The 21,451-nt window shown below is 41.7% G+C and overlaps 2 protein-coding genes across 8 annotated transcripts in view; both read left to right on the top strand.

Annotated features, from left to right (window-relative positions):
• The window catches only part of LOC127354765 (piezo-type mechanosensitive ion channel component 2), a 72,253-nt gene that overhangs the window by 49,495 nt on the left and 1,307 nt on the right, over positions 1-21,451 (top strand). For 5 of the 6 annotated variants that reach the window (XM_051384925.1, XM_051384921.1, XM_051384924.1 and 2 more), the window contains 28 exons: positions 662-758; positions 1,514-1,679; positions 1,767-1,856; positions 1,955-2,043; positions 2,155-2,214; positions 2,292-2,434; positions 5,653-5,773; positions 7,204-7,278; positions 8,002-8,168; positions 8,294-8,790; positions 10,032-10,325; positions 10,405-10,506; positions 10,578-10,734; positions 10,827-11,009; positions 11,098-11,263; positions 12,720-12,819; positions 13,315-13,462; positions 13,590-13,677; positions 13,762-13,888; positions 14,096-14,254; positions 14,450-14,597; positions 14,682-14,870; positions 14,971-15,063; positions 15,146-15,312; positions 18,100-18,216; positions 18,483-18,562; positions 19,807-20,020; positions 21,231-21,372. In XM_051384925.1, the coding sequence (XP_051240885.1) occupies positions 662-758; positions 1,514-1,679; positions 1,767-1,856; positions 1,955-2,043; positions 2,155-2,214; positions 2,292-2,434; positions 5,653-5,773; positions 7,204-7,278; positions 8,002-8,168; positions 8,294-8,790; positions 10,032-10,325; positions 10,405-10,506; positions 10,578-10,734; positions 10,827-11,009; positions 11,098-11,263; positions 12,720-12,819; positions 13,315-13,462; positions 13,590-13,677; positions 13,762-13,888; positions 14,096-14,254; positions 14,450-14,597; positions 14,682-14,870; positions 14,971-15,063; positions 15,146-15,312; positions 18,100-18,216; positions 18,483-18,562; positions 19,807-20,020; positions 21,231-21,372 (4,179 nt within the window). The remainder of the gene's footprint in view (positions 1-661; positions 759-1,513; positions 1,680-1,766; positions 1,857-1,954; positions 2,044-2,154; positions 2,215-2,291; positions 2,435-5,652; positions 5,774-7,203; positions 7,279-8,001; positions 8,169-8,293; positions 8,791-10,031; positions 10,326-10,404; positions 10,507-10,577; positions 10,735-10,826; positions 11,010-11,097; positions 11,264-12,719; positions 12,820-13,314; positions 13,463-13,589; positions 13,678-13,761; positions 13,889-14,095; positions 14,255-14,449; positions 14,598-14,681; positions 14,871-14,970; positions 15,064-15,145; positions 15,313-18,099; positions 18,217-18,482; positions 18,563-19,806; positions 20,021-21,230; positions 21,373-21,451) is intronic. The other variant, XM_051384922.1, reaches the window with a different exon arrangement.
• The window catches only part of LOC127354773 (uncharacterized), a 32,490-nt gene continuing 26,371 nt past the window's right edge, over positions 15,333-21,451 (top strand). Inside the window, exons 1-2 of one of the 2 annotated variants that reach the window (XM_051384973.1) lie at positions 15,333-17,824; positions 18,802-18,929. In XM_051384973.1, coding sequence (XP_051240933.1) covers positions 15,626-16,600 — 975 coding nt within the window. In that variant the 5' untranslated portion in view covers positions 15,333-15,625 and the 3' untranslated portion in view covers positions 16,601-17,824; positions 18,802-18,929. The remainder of the gene's footprint in view (positions 17,825-18,801; positions 18,930-21,451) is intronic. The other variant, XM_051384974.1, reaches the window with a different exon arrangement.

The raw sequence follows: 21,451 nt of genomic DNA, 5'->3' as shown, positions 1-21,451 counted from the left end.
TGCACCTGTCTGTCTGTCTGTCTGTCTCTCTCTCTCGCTCTCTCACTCTCTCTTACTCTCTCTCTCTCTCTCTCATCCCAACTGGTCAAGACAGACGACCACCCACCTAGAGCCGAAGGATCTGTCCTAGGTTTCTGCCTTTTAACAGGCAGTGTTTCCTTGCCCCTGTCGCCAAGGTCTTGCTCATGGTGGTACTGTTGGGTCTCTGTAATTAATGTTATAAAGAGTTCGGTCTAGACCTGCTCTATTTGAAAAGTGTCCTGAGATAACTTCTGTTATGAATTGGCGCTATACAAATAAAATTGAATTGAATTGAAATCATCATCATCATCATCATCATTATTATTATTATCATCATCACCACCACCATCATCATCACCACCATCATCATCATCATCATCATCATCATCCCCTTGTTTAATGTAGACATTTATTTTATATTTTAAATTAAGTGACATTGTTTACTTTCAAATACATATATTTGATAAAATGGATTCATGGATTAAATTTGATGGTGCTCTGTAAAGTAAACGTCATTCTCGTCGCTTGACCTTTGACCTTTCACAAGAGTTGAGACGCTGTTAGCATCAGTCATTCATAACTTAAGAATCGAACTAAACTACCTGTCTGTCTGCCTGTCTGTCTCTTTCTGTCTGTCCAGATCCTGGCCTGTGGTTTCATTAAGTCACTGGTGTGGAATCACTGTTGGCTGATTCAGCTCTTCAGTTTGGCCTGCACCATCAAAGGATACACCAAACGTATGTAAACTGTCTGTCTACCTGTCTCTGTGTCTACCTGTCTCTCTGTCCATTTCTCTATTGTGTCACCTCGTGTCCTGCCTGTGGCCCAGAAATCAATCTTAGAACACTGTTGAAAAGATACACTGTATCTAATACACTAGATACACTGTATCTTTATGGATGATATTGATCAGAATACACTTTATCTTTATGGATTATACTGATCAGTATACACTGTATCTTTATGGATGATATTGATCAGTATACACTGTATCTTTATGGATGATATTGATCAGAATACACTTTATCTTTATGGATTATACTGATCAGCATACACTGTATCTTTATGGATGATATTGATCAGTATACACTGTATCTTTATGGATGATATTGATTACTAATCACTGTATCTTTATGGATGATATTGATCCTGTATTGACAGTCAGACTGTGGACATATGACGGCCTTTAGCTTGTGTTTCTAGAGTTACGTGTTGTTACGAACACGTTAGGAATTGTTAAAATGTGATATTAGGGAGTTTGGTACAATCTTTTTACTTGAAAGTACATAATGAAAAACTAATATTTGCATCTCATTTTATTGAATGCCTGTCCCCCTCCTCCTCTGATTGTGTCTCTGGAGGCACAGACTTAGACAAGAGGAGAGGACACGAGGATGTATGAACTGAGAAAGAGCGATTGTATACCTATCTCTGTCTACCTGTCTGTCTGTTTGTTGTTTACATGTTGTTTACAATGTGTCATTTCCTGTAGCGGAGCAGCAGAGCAGTAAACAGTGTGAGTTGCCGAGTGACGAGGCCGGGATCATCTGGGACGGGGTCTGTTTCTGTTTCCTGTTACTGCAGAGGAGGGTCTTCAGGAGTCACTACTTCCTGTATGTGGTCCTGGACCTGCAGAATACACAACTACTAGCCTCCAGGTACACACACACGCACACATGCGTACACACACACAAACACACATAAACACACATACCGGCACATGGTCTAATGGAAGTGTGTTGCAGAGGGGCAGAGCTCTTTGAGGCGTCCACAGTGAAAGCGGTCAGAGCGAGACTGGAGGTTGAGAAGACGTCCATGAACTTGCTCAAGAGACAGTAAGACTCAAACACAGCTGCAGTCCAAATCACAGTCTGGAACACACCTTGAAACACGGACACTGATCCAGTCAACCTCCTATCTGTGTTTCCGTCAGGATGGAGCGGATTAAGTCTCGGCAGCAGAAGTTTCGCAGAGGAAAAGAGAAGATGTTGAGTTTGACCCAAGACAGCTTCCATACCAATGGTTTGTAATCAAACAGTGGTTGCCATGGAAACAATGTGAAATACACATAAAGGATGAATGCTTTTATTTTATTTTCATTTAATTTAATTTTTATCATTTTATGATGTGTAGAGAACAAAAAGGGGCGGCGGCAGAAAGAGTGGTGGAGACCATGGGTAAACCACGCCTCCAGTGAGTTACATGACCTCTTGCACAATCAGCGCCATTTTGTTTTTGGTCTTTTTAAGCAAGTGTCTGTCTGCCCGCAGTGGTGAGGAGTGGGGACTACTACCTGTTTGAGACCGACAGTGGGGAGGAGGAGGAGGAGGAGGAGGAGGAGGAGGAGGAGGAAAAGAAGGACGAAGAGGAGAAGAAGAAGGAGGAGGAGCTACCTGAGAAATCAGCCTTCCAAGTGAGAGTCTCACATCATCTCATTTTACCTCAGGGTCCATTTAGTAGTTTTTGTGGAGCTGTCAGCTGTTTCACAAGGTCTTCTTCAACAGATAATAGATCAACAGTTCTGTTATTGTAGTATTTAGATTTTCAACAAGGTTATAAAGCAGCAGAGCAGAGAAGAAAGGGTTAATAATATGAACATACCCACCGAAACCCACTGGGTGCGGCTAAGGCCTGAAGCGTCTCTCCAGTGTGACCCGCAGAGAACTCGCAGCTGGTCTATTGACTGATCTGTGTCCGACTTCCTGCTAATGTGATCTCCTCTGTTCTGCTTGACCTGGCAGCCTCTGTCACAGCCAGTGGGTTTTGGACGTTAGTGGTAGGTTTGAACAAAATGGTCCAATAAACTGATTGGCTTTTATTATTTTTTGAAGACATAACAATTTTTATTTTGAGGTCATGAAAACATAGATATGAATATTGTAGTCCATTTCTACCAGTATATCCTCCTAAACTTTACACACTGGACCCTTAATCATCATTATACATGGTTCATACACCAGACTGATTTTTGATAGAGTGGATGTTTAGACTTTAACAGCTGATTTTGTTGGTCAACTTTAAAGCTGCATTCATTACTTTTTCTTATTACAAACCACACTGATGTGGTGGAACTGGCAAACATGGAAACACAACACTGAAATATTACTACCATATGTTTATTAAACCTTTGTTAATACTGGAGTTGCCGTTTTATACAGCAGACATTAGCTCTATTTTTGGTCTCTACCCTCTCCATCTCGCTTTCTCGCTGCTTAATGCTTTACTATATTCACCAGCTAGCCTCTTACTCTGTCAGTGTGCAGTTTGGTGCTGGGCAGGTAGTGCACAGTGGATTTTTAGAGTGTTTTATGTTGAAAACAGCTGCCTGCTGCAGCTGGAAACAAGGTTGATAGTGGTGAGAGTGAATCAAAACAGTAAAATTACAGGCCATAAATCCAAAACAATGAGCTGACAGATACTAAAATGCTCCATAGAGTTCAGAGGAATGGCAGAATCAGGTGATAATTCTCTCTTGGTTTGTCAACCCTTTCATATTACACATCGTAATTTGATCCATTGTTATTACAATAATATTGATTAGTGCAGCTTTAAATGAATTAGCAGTCACATTGTCAAAATTGCCTTCCCCGCTTATTTTTAAAAATTTTTATATGTGTTTATTAATTTTTTATAAACAAACATACAGAAGACAAAACAACAAAACAACAACAAGCTGGGAATAACAACACAAAAACCAAAAACCCAAACAGAACGATCGGTTCCAGGTAAATATGACAGGTACATTATGCAGTATAAAGTGAAATACAGTCGGAGCTGAATAAAGAAAGAAAACAGAAATAAATAATACAGTTTTTTATACAAATGCTCTTGTCAGTATGGCAGAAATATTTACATTAATATAGTCAAGAAATGGTTTCCATATTCTTTCAAAGGCATTAGTTTTGGAGTGCAGAAGACAGGTGAGAAAGTCCAGAGGTATGTATTCCATTATTGTCCTTTGCCATCCCACCACTGAGGGGGCCTTATCTGAGATCCAGTGCTGAAGAATATTTTTCCTGGCACAAAATGTCATAACATTATACAGTTTTTTCTGATATATGCCTCGTATTGTCTTCGCGATTGCCATACACCTTTTGTCATCTGGAGACAGAATGACCCCAACTGGTTTGAATGTTATTTATAGCATAAAGTATAAATTATCAATCAATTCTGTGTAACACCTTCAGTCTTACTTCAGTCCAACCCATTACCACAAATTTAGGTATCTGTCACAGTTTACTGAGGATGCTGTTTTTGAATCATTTGAATTTTTTTAATGGCAGCTCATCATGACACCTTTTGTGTCAAAATGACCCCAACTGGTTTGACTGTTATTTATAGCATAAAGTATAAATTATCACCCACCTCTGTGTTTCAACTTTTTAGTCAACTTTATTCAACTCATTCCCTGACATATATACAACATTTCAATATTCATTTAAAAAACGTTTAACTTTTCTAAACTAACCCTCAGTTGCATGCGAGGCAGGTAGTCATGGCATGATCTTTGCAGATGTATGCATTGCATTTTTGGCATATTGTGGAGGTTTTCAGATCCCTCTGGCAAGGGCAGAATTTGCATCTGCCCCTTTTGAGTGATGGGCCAGAAGGGGCAGCTGGGTGAGGGGGAGATCGGTGAGGTTGAGCTCGGTGAGGGGCCTGTCTCTTTCTGACTAAAATGTGAAATGCCCCAACATCTCTGAAAAAAGACCTGTTTTTGTTTGAATTGCTTGATCAATCACCTTTGATGTTTTGATACATCAAAGCTGTGTGTGTGTGTGTGTGTGTGTGTGTGTGTGTGTGTGTGTATGTGTCTGTGTGCGCGCGCTTGTGTAGCAGTATGGTGTGACAATATGCCCCATTGCGGGGTCTTTTTGACCTCAGAGGACAACAGGTGTCATAATGACACCCATAATTCAATCAAATTATTTAAAATTTATTGTAATGATGAAGAGCATAGTATTGAACAACCCCTTTATTTTCAGACCATTTGATGACAAAAAAAAAACATATTTTGACAGCAAAACATTTTTTGGGGGGTCAAAATGACCCCAGGAATACAGGAGGGTTAAATTAGGTACACGATCACTGTGAAGACCCAGAAGGAGGGAAACCGGGTCGAGTTCAAGCTCCTTTTTCAGATCCTTCTGTATTTCAAACAAGACACTCCAATATTTTTGTATTTTTACACAGGACCAGAAACAGTGAGTAAGATCACCAATTTCAGAGACATCCTTTCTGTATTTGGAGAGACAGTTTGGATCAACAAGTGCTCTATGCAGTATCTTAAATTGCATCGCTCTTGTCCGGTTACAAACAGTTATCTTCCTTGCGACTTTTATCATTTTTAACAATCATACAGAGTTAATAGGCTTCTTTTTTTGACAGATTCAATGTTTTCTTCTCAGTTAAACCATGGCGATCCCTAGTGGGCATCCTGACCCCCAGGTTTGGAACCCCTCCTTTAAGGGACAACCAATCTCTGGTGGCAACTAACTGTAATGAAGGAAGAACAAATGATTCAGCAGATTCAGTAACAGTGATACAACACAAAAGAGTAGACTGAAGGAGGAAATAAAGATGCATTTGCCTCCAGAAACTGAGCAGTGTCTGTCTGTCTTTCTGTGTCAGTTTGTCTATCACGCCTGGATAACAGACTCCAGAACAGCAATGAGAGCTCGCAACAACCAGAAGAAACTCTGGAAGAAGAACTCCTCTGAACAAAGGAGCAAAAAAGAGGAGAAGAGAGGAGGTGAGGAGGAGCAGGAGACGTGGTGTTGAGTGGACACATGAAGTTCTTCAGTTTCTAAACACTCGTCTGACATGAACATGAATGCTCACAATTCAAACTAATGAAACAAGTTTAGTTTATTCATTCATTTGCACATGCTCCATATATATACCGTACAATAATAGAATAGAATAAAAATTTAACAATGTGCAGGAGAGGTTTGAAGCCAAAAATTGTTTATGAAGATTCCTCCCCTTTATTAATATAATCAAACATTAAGAAGATAAAAACAAAGATCGTGTAAAACAACATTCAAGCAGCTGTAATGCAATATTGATTTTTGATCGTATTGATTGTAGGGGTGTAACGATTCACCAAATCCACGGTTCGGTTCAGACCTCGATTTTTGAGCCATGGTTCGGTTCATACCACGGTTTTCCCCGTTTCCCCATTTTGCAGAGAAACAGAGAGAGGGAGATGTTATCTGATATTACATTAAGCGGATACGGCAGAAATCTTACATTACGGAGCGTCAGTGAACGCACCACTGAAGATGTCACTCACTAACGTTAGTTTCGGTTTGGACCCACATGCAGCGCACTTGAAAACTGAATCACGGGTGAGTTTATGAAACGTACTGCGGATGGAGAAAGTCAGCAGAGACACACACAGGGAGAGAGAGAGACAGAATGAGGCGGAGCAAGTGGGTGTGTTTGCCGTGAGTGACCAGAGGTCCAGGCTAGGTGTGTGTGCTGTGTGTTAGTGTGGGGAGAAGAGAAAGGGAGCAGATTAAAGTAGTAAATAAACACTAAAATAAGGTGGAAAATGACCTAGAATAACCTACTGTCAATACAGATACGATATAGGCGTACACCGCTACCACCCCACAGGCCGCCACCACCGCCGCAGTTACACTGTCTTAACGAGAGCTCAACAGTCCAGGGGGCAAGTGTGTCACGGTTCTGTCTCAGTTTCAGAACCGTTACAGCCCTAATTGATTGAGAAATGTACAATTATTTTACCAGATGAAATACATTGTATTGAGATCCTTGAAGTGTTATGAATCTTTGCTAATTAGAGACCTTTTCAGGTGTTAATGAATAAAGAAAAAATTGATTGATTGTAGTGATGGAAGTCGATTGTTCCTAAAAGATGATCCTGTATTTCAATGAATATTGATTCAAGGAAGTCCAACAAGTTAAAACATTCAGACAGAAACATCTAGATGAAATTTAAAGAACTCTACAGAGCACCTTTGTACTCAGTCAGTCAGCTTTTCAGTTGTGAGGTGAGTCCAGTGATATCTACCTGACATACAAACAGTAGTCTTTACTCAGTGTAACTACAGGACGTCTTCATGTTATCCAGACATTGTAAATGAAGAGTGTGTGTCATCTGCATATCTGTGTATCCTAAACCAACCAAACTAACCGACTCCCCCACCTGTTCAGCAGCTGGAGTTATAGAAGTGACAGAGGAGGACAGGGAGGAGGAAGAGGAGGAGGACGAGAAAGAGGAGGGGCCAGGTAAGAGGTCGACCAGCTGGAACATTGTAATAATCACTCAGGTAGTGGTCATGTTTGTGTACGCAACTGAAGATCCTTTGTGAGGAAAGACGCTTTACTCATTCATATCAGATCAATAAATAATTAATCAGCATGTCTATCTGCTGCCTTTATTTTCTTATTTGTTTAACTGTACATAGAGAGCTGAAGTGCTTGTTCCTTAAGTTTATTTTCTGTATTCTGACATAACTCAGCTACAACTACAACTACACAGTTGACATAAAAACAGTGTGAGCACAGAAAAAACTACAACTTCCATGAAAAACTGGATATTTACATCATTGTACTTTGGTTTCATCCATATCCATAAAATTCACCAACGCTCTCTGCCAAAGTAATTGCATCAGTTTTGCAGCTTTGATTTCTGCTGTCAACATTTAGTCCCTTCTGTCCAGCTGTTATTACTGGTCTGTGGGATTATGGGAAATTGTGTTTTTGAATGGTGTAAAACTACAAATAAACATAAGATAAAATCATCTTTTATTGATCCATCAGAGGGAAAATTCAGGTGTTACAGCAGCACAAGACACAAATAAGTAACAATGCCATCAAATTACAAATTGCAAAGACTGAAAAGAAGTAGCAGGTAAAATGAAAGTAAGCATAGAGCCCTTCACTATCACTTAAAAACTGTGTTTGTGAACCCTGAGGACGTCTATCATCAGCTGGTGTTGTGTGTTTCAGACACGGTGTTGCGTCGGTTCTCCAACACATTGCGATTCTGTTGGGTTCTGATGTCCGCTCTGCTGGACTCTCTGACTGCCTGGGTCAGGGGTCTGTGTCAGGAACACATTGACATCTCCACCGTCCTCCGCATTGAGCGCTGCATGTTAATGCAGCAGGCCAAGCAGGTACTCACTCAGGACTACAGTCCACTACAGTTCCACATCAGGTGGAAGTGTTGTAACTAAAACCAAGATTGAGCTGTTTGTTTCAGTGGTGTCGAATTCTTTTTAATGTTTGTTTGTTTGTTCAGGGCAATGTTCCCAATAGAGAGGCAATCCATGTTTACTACCAAGAACAGATGATGAAAACCTCCAGAGAGTCAGGCCTGGACTACAGTTTCCATGAGGTCGAGGTGCAGACCTCAGCAGAGAGAGGAAGGGAAGAGGAAGTGAATCCTGATACAGATGAAGAAGAAGCACAAGGTCAAACAGCAGAGGTGAAACCAGACACTAAACCAGGAGGAGATTATCCAGATAAACCAGAACCAGAGCCATTATCAGGAGGAGATCCATTTGAACCAGGACCGGAACTAGTATCAGCAGCAGATGGTCCTGATAAAACAGAACCAGTATCAGGAGGTTCAGGTGAAACAGTTTCAGTTAAACCAGAGACAGCAGAAGGGGACCCAGTATTCTTTGTGGCTAAAACGAGCCAAAGATGGCGACCCAAACTTTCAAGGATGAAGAGAGTCCAGTCTTTATCCTCTTCGTCATCTTCAGAGGAAGAAAGGATCAGTCGGACTTACAGGTTAGTCCCAAGCCTTCAGAAAGAGTGCCGGGCTTCAGTCAATTTGACATAGTGACCAAACCATATAATTGCACAGCAGCCCCAAAAGACTTTTCCCATTAGCTGTGAAAGAAACGGTTGTATAGCGATGTGTCATGACCTGCTCAAAATGATTTGTTTCACTATGAAGAGCTGCACAATTAGATAATTTTATATGCGGAAGGATACCCATACGGATTCTTTTTTGGCCTTTTATGCCTTTATTGACAGAGATAGCTTGAGACAGAAAGGGGGGCAGAGAGAGAGGGGGTATGACATGCACCAAAGGGCCGCAGGTCGGATTCGAACCCGGGCCGCTGCATATATGGTTTGCCAGCTCGACCGACTGAGCTAACCAGGCGCCCCGATCTGGATAGTTTTATACTTGGGAGTTGAACTTTTACAGCTTCATGTGCCACTGAGCAGATTCCATTGGAATGAATGAAGCCCCGCCTTAATCTGTCCATTGGTTGGACCTCCTGAAGTACGGTTAATCTGGAGAACTAAGCCAGACAGACAGACAGACCAATCTGCGTTTTATTTCTAGTCGGGAGTTTTTCCAAAGTGGGTGAGGTGGAAGTGATGTGAGTGGTCCAGGCTGTGATTTGTGGGATACTGAGTATCACTGCATTTCAGACAATGCTTTTGCTGTGAGTCTCTTCAGCCTCGCCGCTCTGTGATGCTTTCTTGTTGTAAAAAAACAAACACAGAACATGACATGATGATGTAACACCATATGTTGTTATGGTGGTGGCTTTCCATCCCATGTGATTGATTTTTCAATAGTTTGATATTTCGTTATTGTTATCCGGGCCAAGACTTCCTTGTCTGAGCACATTCATTAATTCATTGTTTACAGTCTGATTATCAACTTGAGATGCGAGAATTTAGTTGGTGTAAAGAGACTGGGCTGAGCTCTGAAGTAGTCGATACTAATTAAAAGCTAAATCGTCATCTGACGATAGACGATGGGTTCTGGAAAGTGGTCGTCCTCTCTTGCTGTCCACAGACTGTTTACCTGCACGCAAAACAAAAGCCTGCTTAAACATGATTTATCTTTCAATAGACCTTTTTCACAGTGACCATTTTGACATGAAATAGTAGGGTAAACACTGTTGTTACAGAGGAGTTGCAATGAAAATCAACAAAATCTCTGCAGACCAGGAAATTAACTTAGCATTACCCTCAGTGACTCAAGTATTTATCTCTTTCTGTTTGAACAGTGGTGAAGAATCAAACCAGCAACTTCCTATTGACACACAACCGACTCCTACCTTCACCAGCGCCTCCTCCCCCACCTCCCCCTCCTCCCTCCTCCTCCCCCCCTCCTACAGCCTTGCTCTGGGCCTGGACCTGCATGAGGAGGAGGTGGGGGAACACAGGAGAAGGAGGAGGAGGCGGATGCTGGTTCAGACTCCAGGGCAGAGGAGTGACTTCCTGTCTGACTCTGCCTCCACTTCCTGTGTGCTGGCGTCTCACACTCAGGAGCTTACGGCCAGTGAGCTGCTGAAGAACAGGTAAGTCACAGGTGAGTCACAGAGATCATTCACCTGTAAGCTGCTGTTGGTTCACACTCTGCTTCGCTCTGTGTTTCAGAACTTTCTATGACGAGGAGCTCGAGTCATCAGACCGTTTTTACGGCAACCAACACCAGCTGCTCCAGCTGTGCTACGCCCTCTACAACATCCTGGCCGCCAGGTAAACTCATACACCACAGGTAACTCCACAGATTCCTCTCTGGTTGCTAAGATTCTCAGTCTTGTTGTCAGGTCAGAGACAGTATGTTACCTGGTCATCGTGCTGAACCACATGGTGTCTGCCAGCTGTCTGACGTTGGTACTTCCTGTTCTGGTGTTTCTCTGGGCCACGCTGTCCGTACCTCGACCCAGTAAGACCTTCTGGATGACAGCCATCATCTATACCGAGGTGCTCTGCTGCTGTTATTAAACTTTATTTAAAACTTCATTATTCACATCATTATTATTATTAACAATAAGTCTACCTGTCTGTATCCTCAGGTTACCATCGTCATCAAGTATTTCTTCCAGTTTGGTTTCTTTCCATTCAACCAGAAGCTGGAGGTGGACCGCTCTAAACCCTTCCACCCCCCTAACATCCTCGGGGTGGAGAAGAAGGAGGGCTATGTCCTGTACGACCTGCTGCAGCTGCTTGCCTTGTTCTACCACCGAGCCATACTCAAGGTAAAAAAACACTACATTTCAAGAGCCATAGTCAATGTAAAAAATTACATTCTACGACTTCCTCCACCTTCCTCCTCATCCACCGCAGTGCCATGGACTGTGGGACCAGACTGTTACCATGGAGACCGACACACTCCATCACCAGGAAGACTCCGCTGACGGTGCCACCTCTATTGATCCAGCCAACCCCATCGACGTGCTGCGTCGCAGGAGGCGAACACGCTCCAGCTCCACCCAGCTGCGCTCTCCAGCAGGTAGAATCTATCACACCCCAAAAAAAACTGATCTTAATTCTTATTAATAAAAGTTAAATTATATTGAAATAAACAATGACACATCAATAATATGAACTACGAAGGCTGTAAGAGGAAGATTTATAGAATAATTTAACTTAACCACGGCATTTGCAGGAATATTTGAATCCATTCTTTGAAATAACGGATACAGTCACACTGTGTTGGACCAGGGTCATTCCTGTCACTGATCCTGGTTTTCGTGAATGGGATCTGATGATGCAGTTGAGGTGTGGAGGGTGTCGGGTTGGTGAGCTCAGGATTGCAGCTCTACTCCTTGCAGATGATGTGGTTCTGGTAGTTCAATCTTTGTTCCAACCCTCATTGATGGTCATTATGGGTCGTTAGAAATACGATTCCTCTGCAGTCTTAGTCAGTCTATCCAGGAAGTTGCAACAATCAGAGTTCCTACTCTTTTTTTAAGAAATCATTTCCAGGAGTTTTTCTTGACAATACAGGACAGCAGTTGCTCACAGTGGTGGTCAGCATTTATGGGAAATAACAATTCAAATCTTTGATTAATGTCCAAAGTTCTCTGCAGGTAATTGAACAAGACATGAGACCAGAAATAAAAAAAGGAGCATTGTTCTGCTTTTATGTGTCACAGCAAGCAGATTATCCGACCAACACATCCAGGTTTATGTGATCTGAGTTAGGATAGAATACAATTAAAATTTACCAGGACAACAGAGATTATCTCCATGATATTATGATATTTGGTCATTTTAATCAATTTTCAGGTTTACACGACTGGAAAACTAATCTCAAAATGTTCAGGTTTTCCAGATTTTCCAGGATGTGGGAACCTTGGAAAATAAACACAAATTCAACCAATCCCCATGAATACTGTGCAACCTTACCATTTTGTCTAATCAGTACAACTTTTCTTGTTTTTGTTTGTCCAGTCATTGAAATTTCCTCTGCAAAGTGGTGAGCGATACGTCACCAAACTCACTCCCTTTTTTCGTAGTTGTGAAGGATCAGACCATGTGGACATTTACCCGAACAGTGTGATTTTATTCTCACTGAACTACCAAAAAAACATAACTGCAACTCATTTTGCAATTTTCACTAATTACTGCAATATTGTTATATTTTAGAAAAGCTGCTGTGAAATCAGACATTTTAGGCTGCAACAATCCCAAAAACAGCCTGTGAGATCCTGGAGGGACTGATTAGTTACATCTGGAAGGAGCTCGATGGAGAACCATCGCTCCCTCCTGTTCAAAGTAGTCAGCTGCAGTGAATTAGTGAATTAGGATGCCATGTGGACTCCATGTGGAGATTTTTGAGGCATATCCAACTGGGAGGAGCTGGAGGATGGGGATAGGCTTAATTTTCCACAAAGTGGATAGACTGCTAAAAGATGGTAGAAATGATGCATGATTGTTGTCGTTTTCCTTGTTTTGTTCTTCAGGCAGCGTGAGCTCCAGAGCTCAGCAGCCCGGCCGGTTGGATCTGCTGCTGGAGAAACTCAGAGAACTTTCCATTAGAGCCAAGACGTACTCTGTTAGCAGGTATGCTAACACTAAAGCTAACCAGTGCCCAGTGACACTCGACTTTGTTCACCAACAGATTTTATAATTGATAGATTACAGAGAAAACAACAAAAGCAAAATGACAATAAGAAAAAAAAGAGTAAAACAGTGGGAAGTACTGTCTGAAAAAATACTGAAATATATATATACAAACTAATATTCTCCAAATTCAAAACATTCATAAGAATTGTTTGAGTCCTAGATCTATAAGTATTCTTTAATCTCTATTAGACCACAAAGCTATGGAGTATTCTTCTTCTTCCTCCTTAGTGTTATTATTATTATCATTCATCAGAATATTGTTGTTGTCGTTGTTGTTGTTGTTGTTGTTGTGTTTCTGCTTTACTTATGTCATATGAATACCCTTTATGTAAAAATTCAATTTCATGTTATTGTCGTTGTTGTTTGTTAATGTGTTGACTTCAATAAAGCTCCATGAATCTCCCTCTCTCTCTCTTTCTTTCTGTGTGTTAGGTGTATGTCTCTCTACCGTCCCGTCCTTCAGTTCTTCAGAGCTCTCGTCCAACCAGAATACAGCGCCGTCACTGATGTTTACGTCCTCATGTTCCTGGCCGACACCGTCGACTTCATCATCATTGTCTTCGGCTTCTGGGCCTTCGGAGTAAAGTTTGATTTCCTGACCGCGTAGCACCACACTTTATTTACCTCACTGGACTTTACTCTATTTAAATCTGGTTTATTTTATTGGAATCTGTTTTCATTTATTTCATTTTATTTAAAATTCTCAGAAACACTCTGCAGCTGCTGACATCACTTCCTCCCTCTCAGAGGACCAGGTTCCTGAAGCTTTCTTGGTGATGGTTCTGATCCAGTTTGGTATGTTTACCTGTCTGTCTGTCAATCTGTGTCTTTACCTGTCTATCTTTTGACCTGTCTCACTTCCCACCTGTCTGTTTGCAGGTACCATGGTGATAGACAGGGCACTGTATTTGAGGAAGACAGTTTTGGGGAAGTTGGTCTTCCAGGTGATTTTGGTTTTTGGGATTCATTTCTGGATGTTCTTCATCCTTCCAACGGTCACTGAGAGGTAAACAACGTATAAATGACTAATAAATTACTCATAAACTAAATTTAAACTACTGATAAACTAAATATAAAACAAATCAGTATGTTGTTGTTAGCGATGTGAACACTGCTGTAAATAACACCTGTCTGTCTGTCTGTCTGTCTGTCTGTCTGTCTGTCTGTCTATCTGTCTATCTGTCTGCCTGTCTGTCTGTCTGTCTGTCTCTAGGCGTTTCAATCAGAACCTGGTGGCTCAACTCTGGTATTTTGTCAAGTGCGTTTACTTTGGTCTGTCGGCATATCAGATTCGATCTGGTTACCCAACACGAGTTCTGGGAAACTTCCTGACGAAGAGTTACAACTACCTCAACCTCTTCCTGTTCCAGGGGTGAGTCCAGCACTGACCCTGTTAGCCTAGCTTAGCACAAAGACTGCAAGCAGATGACCTGGCCTAGCTCCATGAAAAGGGTAAAAATACACAGCCTGCCACAGGCTGTAGCAGCTTTGTACCAGACTGATGTCCCCAGACATTACTGTGACACGTTACCTCTGGCTGTCTGTCTCTCCACCTGTCTGCTTGTAGCTTCCGTCTGGTTCCCTTCCTGACGGAGCTGAGGGCGGTGATGGACTGGGTGTGGACAGACACCACTCTGTCTCTGTCCTCTTGGATCTGTGTTGAGGACGTTTATGCCCACTGCTTTGTCTTAAAGTGCTGGAGGGAGTCTGAAAAGGTTTGTCTCCATCTGTCTTTGTGTTTGTTTATGTGTTTGTATATATTTATCTACTTGTGAGTATTTGTGTGTATTTGTACACAGAGGTACCCTCAGCCTCGTGGCCAGAAGAAGAAGCGGGTGGTGAAGTATGGGATGGGGGGGCTCATTGTTCTGCTGCTCATCTGTATCGTCTGGTTCCCGCTGCTCTTCATGTCGCTCATCAAATCTGTGGCTGGAGTCGTGAACCGACCGCTTGACGTCTCTCTGACCATTACGCTGGGAGGCTTCCAGGTAACCTCACCTGCACCGACTCACCTGTATGACTCATCTGTACCTGTATAGCAGCAGTAGGAGCATTAGCAGCACTGTGACGTGTTGTTGTTGTTGACAGCCGATCTTCACGATGAGCGCTCAACAGAATCAGCTCAAAGATCTGACTGAGGAAGACTTCAGCTCCTTCATCAGCTCCTACAGCTACACGCCTGTAAGTTCTGTGCAGTACTAGTACACACACTGATTGCAGTAAAGCTTCTACAGCTTGTAACTCTGTGTTCTGTGTTTCCCAGAGTGCCTTGCAGTTCCTAGAGGCATATAGTAGTGAGGATGTCACGGTAGCTGAGCTGCAGGGCAGCAGTAACTCTCTGTGGACCATCAGTCCTCCCAGCAGGCAGTACCTGAGTCAGGTCCTCAACCTGGACCACTTCCCCCTCACTGTGTCCTGGACTGTTCAAAGGTCAGCTCCACTCCACTGATCAATAGTCAATACTAGTGGCAGTAATAGTACTCATAGGTAGTGGTAAGAGTAGTAGTTCAAATACTTAGTGGAGCTCCCCCTGCTGGCCTTTACATAGAATGCAGGTTTTAAGACATTTACTTCACTTTTCAGACCCGGAAACTGACAGAGAGAGAGAGAGAGAGAGGGAGAGACAGGGAGAGACAGACAGAGAGAGATAGAGACGGAGAGAGAGACAGGGAGACAGAGAGAGAAAGAGAGAGACAGAGAGAGAGAGAGAGAGAGAGAGAGACAGGGAGAGACAGAGAGAGACATGGAGAGAGAGAGAGAGAGAGAGAGAGAGACAGGGAGAGAGAGAGAGACAGAGAGAGAGAGAGAGAGAGAGAGGCTTAAACATTTCCAATTTGTACTAGAACCAATAATTCTATATGGCAGCGAAATTCGGGGACCAAAACTAAATAATGAATTTGACAAATGGGACAAAACAATCATAGAATCTTTCCACACCGAGTTCTGTAAGAGCATCCTGCAGGTGCAGAGAAAAACACCAAATAATCTGTGCAGAGCAGAACTCGGCCAATACCCCCTCCTACTAAAAATACAGAAAAGATCAATTCAATTTTACAATCACTTAAAATCAGTTAACCCCCAGACATACCATCACAAAGCCCTAACATACCAGGAGCTGAAACCAGAGAAGAGTCCCCTCAGCCAGCTGGTCCTGAGGCTCTCTGCAGTAACATGTCCCCAACAGCCTCAGGACAGCAACACCAACTCAATCAGACCAAACCAAATTATCAACAAGCAAAAAGAAAAATATATTGAATACTGGAAAGAAACGACCAAAACACAAAGTAAATTACAATGTTATCTGACCCTAAAAAGAGAATTCACACTGGCAAATTACCTGATCACAATAAAATGTCCTGAACTAAGAAAAATGTTGACAGTGTACAGACTGAGTGAACACAGCCTGGCCATAGAAACGGGTCGCCACAGACAGAACTGGCTACCAGAAGAGGAGAGACTCTGCTCCCAGTGTGACAGAGGACAGGTAGAGACAGAGCTGCACTTTCTAACCTCATGCCCTCAATTCAAAACTTTAAGAGAAAAACAATTCGCAAACATTTCCCAAATATACCCCGAATTCGAATTATTATCAGACACACAGAAACTCCCCTATTTACTGGGAGAAATGCCCAAAAGTCAAATTATTGCAGCAAAATATGTCTCCTCATGCCACGAAGTGAGGACAACCAGTGGAAACTCAGATAAATGTATAAAATAATTGATTGTTTTAGTTGTTTTTTAATATATACACACACACACACACACACACTCACACTCACACACACACACATAGTTACAGTATTACCAACAGTATAGATTATAATTAATTTATTGTAAATATTGTTTTCCTTTATTGTTATTATTATTATTTTTAATTCCAAACCGTTGCTTTGGCAATATGTACAGTGTTACGTCATGCCGATAAAGCCATTTGAATTGAATGGACTTGACAGAGAGACAGAGACAGAGAGAGGAGCTCAGTGCATCATGGGAAATCCCCCAATAGTCTAGGCCTATAGCAGCATAACTAAGAGGCATTGATTTATTTATTGTAAAGTCGTGGTTGCGCTCTGCATCCCTATGCACCATGTAACTTTAACTTGACATCTATCACTCTAGCCTCCTGGCTGTCATCCAGGTATGCTGTGAACAGTATGCCTTTTTATCTGCCTGCGCCAAGTGTGATCCTGTGTGGGAAACCGTATATGTATTGGAGCCCTTGTGTTGTATATGTATTTACATGTTCTGTGTCCTTTTTTTCTGACTTTGTTGATGTCTTGAGCACACTGAAGCAAATCCCTAGCAACTTGCACCGAGTTGTATGGCAATAAAGTATTGAATCTTGAATCTTGAATCTAAGGGATGGTTCAGGACTCACCTGATCCAGCCCTAACTATAAACTTTATCAAAGAGGAATGTCTTAAGCCTACTCTTGAATGTGGTGAGGGTGTCTGCCTCCCGAACCACAACTGGAAGCTGGTTCCACAGGAGAGGAGCTTGGTAACTGAAGGCTCTGGCTCCTGTTCTACTTTTAGAGACTATAGGAACCACAAGTAGCCCAGCATTCAGAGAACGTAGTGTTCTAGAGGGGTAATAGGGTACTATGAGCTCTTTAAGATATGAAGGGGCCTGACCATGAAGAGCTTTATAGGTGAGGAGGAGGATTTTAAATTCTATTCTACATTTTACAGGGAGCCAATGCAGAGAAGCTAGTACAGGAGAGATGTGATCTCTTTTTCTAGTTCCTGTCAGTACTCGTGCTGCAGCGTTCTGAATTAATTGGAGCGTTTTAATGGACTTATTGGGGCAACCTGATAATAAAGAGTTGCAGTAATCCAGCCTTGAAGTACCAAATGCATGGATTAGTTTTTCTGCATCTGTCTGTGATAGTATGTGTCTAATTTTTCTAATATTACGTAAATGAAAGAAGGCGGTCCTAGAGGTCTGCTTTATGTGGGAGTTAAATGACAAATCCTGATCAAAGATAACTCCAAGATTCCTGACAGTGGTGCTAGAGGCCAAGTTAATGCCATCTAGAGTAACTATATCTTTAGACAGTGAGTCTTTTTTTGGGGCCAAGAACAAGAATTTCAGTTTTGTCTGAGTTTAACATCAGAGTTGCAGTAGTATCATTAGTATTAGCAGTACTAGTATCAGTAGTGTTAGCATTACTAGTATCAGTAGAAATCAGCAACCTGAAACCAGTTTTATTTACAGGAACTTGAGTCTGGGGGCGAAGGTGGAGCTTGCTTCAGGTAAACATGTGACCTACCTGGACGATCAAACTCGTCTGGAGCTGATCCAGCTGCTGAACGGAACAAGGACACTTCCTGTGTGAGTACAGGGGCGGGCTATGTGCACAGCGGGGCGGGATTCTAAACCTTAGTGAGATACAGTTAATAGCCAACATGCTAGTGGAAGCCAATGGAAACCTGATTAACATCAAGCAGCACAGTGTTTTTGTGTGTACAGTTGACAGTTTGTGTTTGATGATGCGTTCTTACATCACTTCCTGTAGTAGCAGGAAGTGAAGCATCGAGTCTAGTTTACCTCGTTATATATAAAATAATAATATTGTTGTTGTCTGTGTTTGTTTTCAGGGTGATACAAGAAGTGTTTCCATGTTTCATCAGAGCTCCCAGCGACTCCAACGCTAAACCCATCGAACAGCTTTACACAGGTGTTTATATTTACACACATACACAACAACAACAACAACAACAACCAACTGAAATCACTGTTGATTCAGGCATTCTGAATTAATTGGAGCGTTTTAATGGACTTACTGGGGCAACCTGATAATAAAGAGTTGCAGTAATCCAGCCTTGAAGTAACAAATGCATGGATTAGTTTTTCTGCATCTGTCTGTGATAGTATGTGTCTAATTTTTCTAATATTACATAATTGAAAGAAGAAGAGGTCTGCTTTATGTTGGAATTAAATGACAAATCCTGATCAAAGATAACTCTAAGATTCCTGACAGTGGTGCTAGAGGCCAAGGTAATGCCATCTAGAGTAACTATATCTTTAGACAATGAGTCTCTAAGGTTTTTGGGGCCAAGAACAAGAGAACATCAGAATCTTTTATTTTGTGCTACTGAGGAGTTGGTTTTAATTTTTATTAGGTTTTTATGTTGAACTCCTCTTGTTTTTGTTTCTTTAAATGATTTAGGTGGTCGGGGGACAGACACAGTCTCTATGGGGTTTTGGGTGGGTGACTTTTCTAAAGAAAGCGCAGATAAGTGTGTAGGACAGTGGTAGGACTTCCTGGTCCCAACTCTGGACTGTCAGGTTTTAGAAATAAACGTCGCCATATTTCTAGATAAGAGAGCCGCTCCATCCAAAGTGGGATGGATGCCGTCTCTCCTAATCAGACCAGGTTTTCCCCAAAAAGGCTTCCAGTTATCAATGAAGCCCACATCGTTTTCTGGACCCCCCCTTGACAGCCAGCGGTGGAATGACGACATGCGTCTATACATGTCATCACTGGTCACATTGGGCAGGGGTCCAGAGAAAACTACGGAGTCCGACATTGTTTTAGCATAATTACACACCGACTCCATGCAAATCAAAAGACCATACAGGTCGTAGACACAAAACAGATCACAAAGACATGGTAAATGGACATGTACTTGTATAGTGCCTTTCTAGTCTTCGGACCACTCAAACCGTTTTTACTCTACAGCCACATTCACTCAGTGATGACAAAGCCCATCGAACAGAAACTAACTAATTCACACACATTCACACAGCATAGGGAGCAATTCGGGGTTCAGTATCTTACTCAAGGATACTTCGACATGTGGCAGGAGGAGCCGGGGTTAGAGGACGACCTGCTCTTCCTCTGAGCCACAGCCGCCCGCACAAAACAAGATAATAATAATAATAAATAAGAGATTGACATGGCTTCTCTCCTCCAATCAGGCGGCCACTATAAGGACATCCTGCTGGCCCTGGAGCGGTCAACCAATCAGAGTCGAGAGATCCAGGAGTGGTGGATTGTCGACCAACCGGCCACAAGCCTGGTGCATGTTGGGGGTGGAGCCTCATTGAGTGACAGGAGGGAGGCAGGGCTTCAGCTTTTTGTGTTCAGTGATAAAGTCAGCCCTCCGAGTCTCGGCTTCCTAGCTGGATACGGGTACACATTACCTTTAAGTTCTACAGTAGTCTAATATTACTACTGCAGTATGTGTAGTAGTATTACTACAGTATGTGTAGTATTATTACTGCAGTATGTGTAGTATTATTACTGCAGTATGTGTAGTAGTATTACTGCAGTATGTGTAGTATTATTACTGCAGTATGTGTAGTATTATTACTGCAGTATCTCTAATATTACCACCACAGTATGTGTAGTATTACTACTGCAGTATGTGTAGTATTATTACTGCAGTATCTCTAATATTACTACTGCTCTATGTGTAGTATTATTACTGCAGTATCTCTAATATTATTACTGCAGTATCTCTAATATTATTACTGCAGTATGTGTAGTATTATTACTGCAGTATCTCTAATATTACTACTGCAGTATGTGTAGTATTATTACTGCTCTATGTGTAGTATTATTACTGCTCTATGTGTAGTATTATTACTGCAGTATGTGTAGTATTATTACTGCTCTATGTGTAGTATTATTACTGCTCTATGTGTAGTATTATTACTGCAGTATGTGTAGTATTATTACTGCTCTATGTGTAGTATTATTACTGCTCTATGTGTAGTATTATTACTGCTCTATGTGTAGTATTATTACTGCAGTATCTCTAATATTATTACTGCAGTATGTGTAGTATTATTACTGCAGTATCTCTAATATTATTACTGCAGTATGTGTAGTATTATTACTGCAGTATCTCTAATATTACTACTGCAGTATGTGTAGTATTATTACTGCAGTATGTGTAGTATTATTACTGCTCTATGTGTAGTATTATTACTGCAGTATGTGTAGTATTATTACTGCTCTATGTGTAGTATTATTACTGCTCTATGTGTAGTATTATTACTGCTCTATGTGTAGTATTATTACTGCTCTATGTGTAGTATTATTACTGCAGTATGTGTAGTATTATTACTGCAGTATGTGTAGTATTATTACTGCAGTATCTCTAATATTACTACTGCTCTATGTGTAGTATTATTACTGCTCTATGTGTAGTATTATTACTGCAGTATGTGTAGTATTATTACTGCAGTATGTGTAGTATTATTACTGCTCTATGTGTAGTATTATTACTGCAGTATGTGTAGTATTATTACTGCAGTATGTGTAGTATTATTACTGCTCTATGTGTAGTATTATTACTGCAGTATGTGTAGTATTATCTTCTTCCTGTGCCCCGCAGCATCATGGGATTGTACGCCTCCGTGGTGTTGGTGATCGGGAAGTTTGTGCGAGAGTTCTTCAGTGGGATCAGTCACTCCATCATGTTCGAGGAGCTGCCCTGCGTCGACCGCATCCTCAAACTCTGCACCGACATCTTCTTGGTATGCCTCATTAACACAGGCTCCACCCCCTGAACAGTGCGGTGGCCTGATTGGCTGTGGTTTGTTAATGTGATTGGTT

This window comes from Dicentrarchus labrax, unplaced genomic scaffold (assembly GCF_905237075.1).
Source record: "Dicentrarchus labrax unplaced genomic scaffold, dlabrax2021, whole genome shotgun sequence".
In the NCBI taxonomy this organism is placed as follows: domain Eukaryota; kingdom Metazoa; phylum Chordata; class Actinopteri; family Moronidae; genus Dicentrarchus; species Dicentrarchus labrax.
This window is presented reverse-complemented; position numbering and strand designations above follow the sequence as displayed.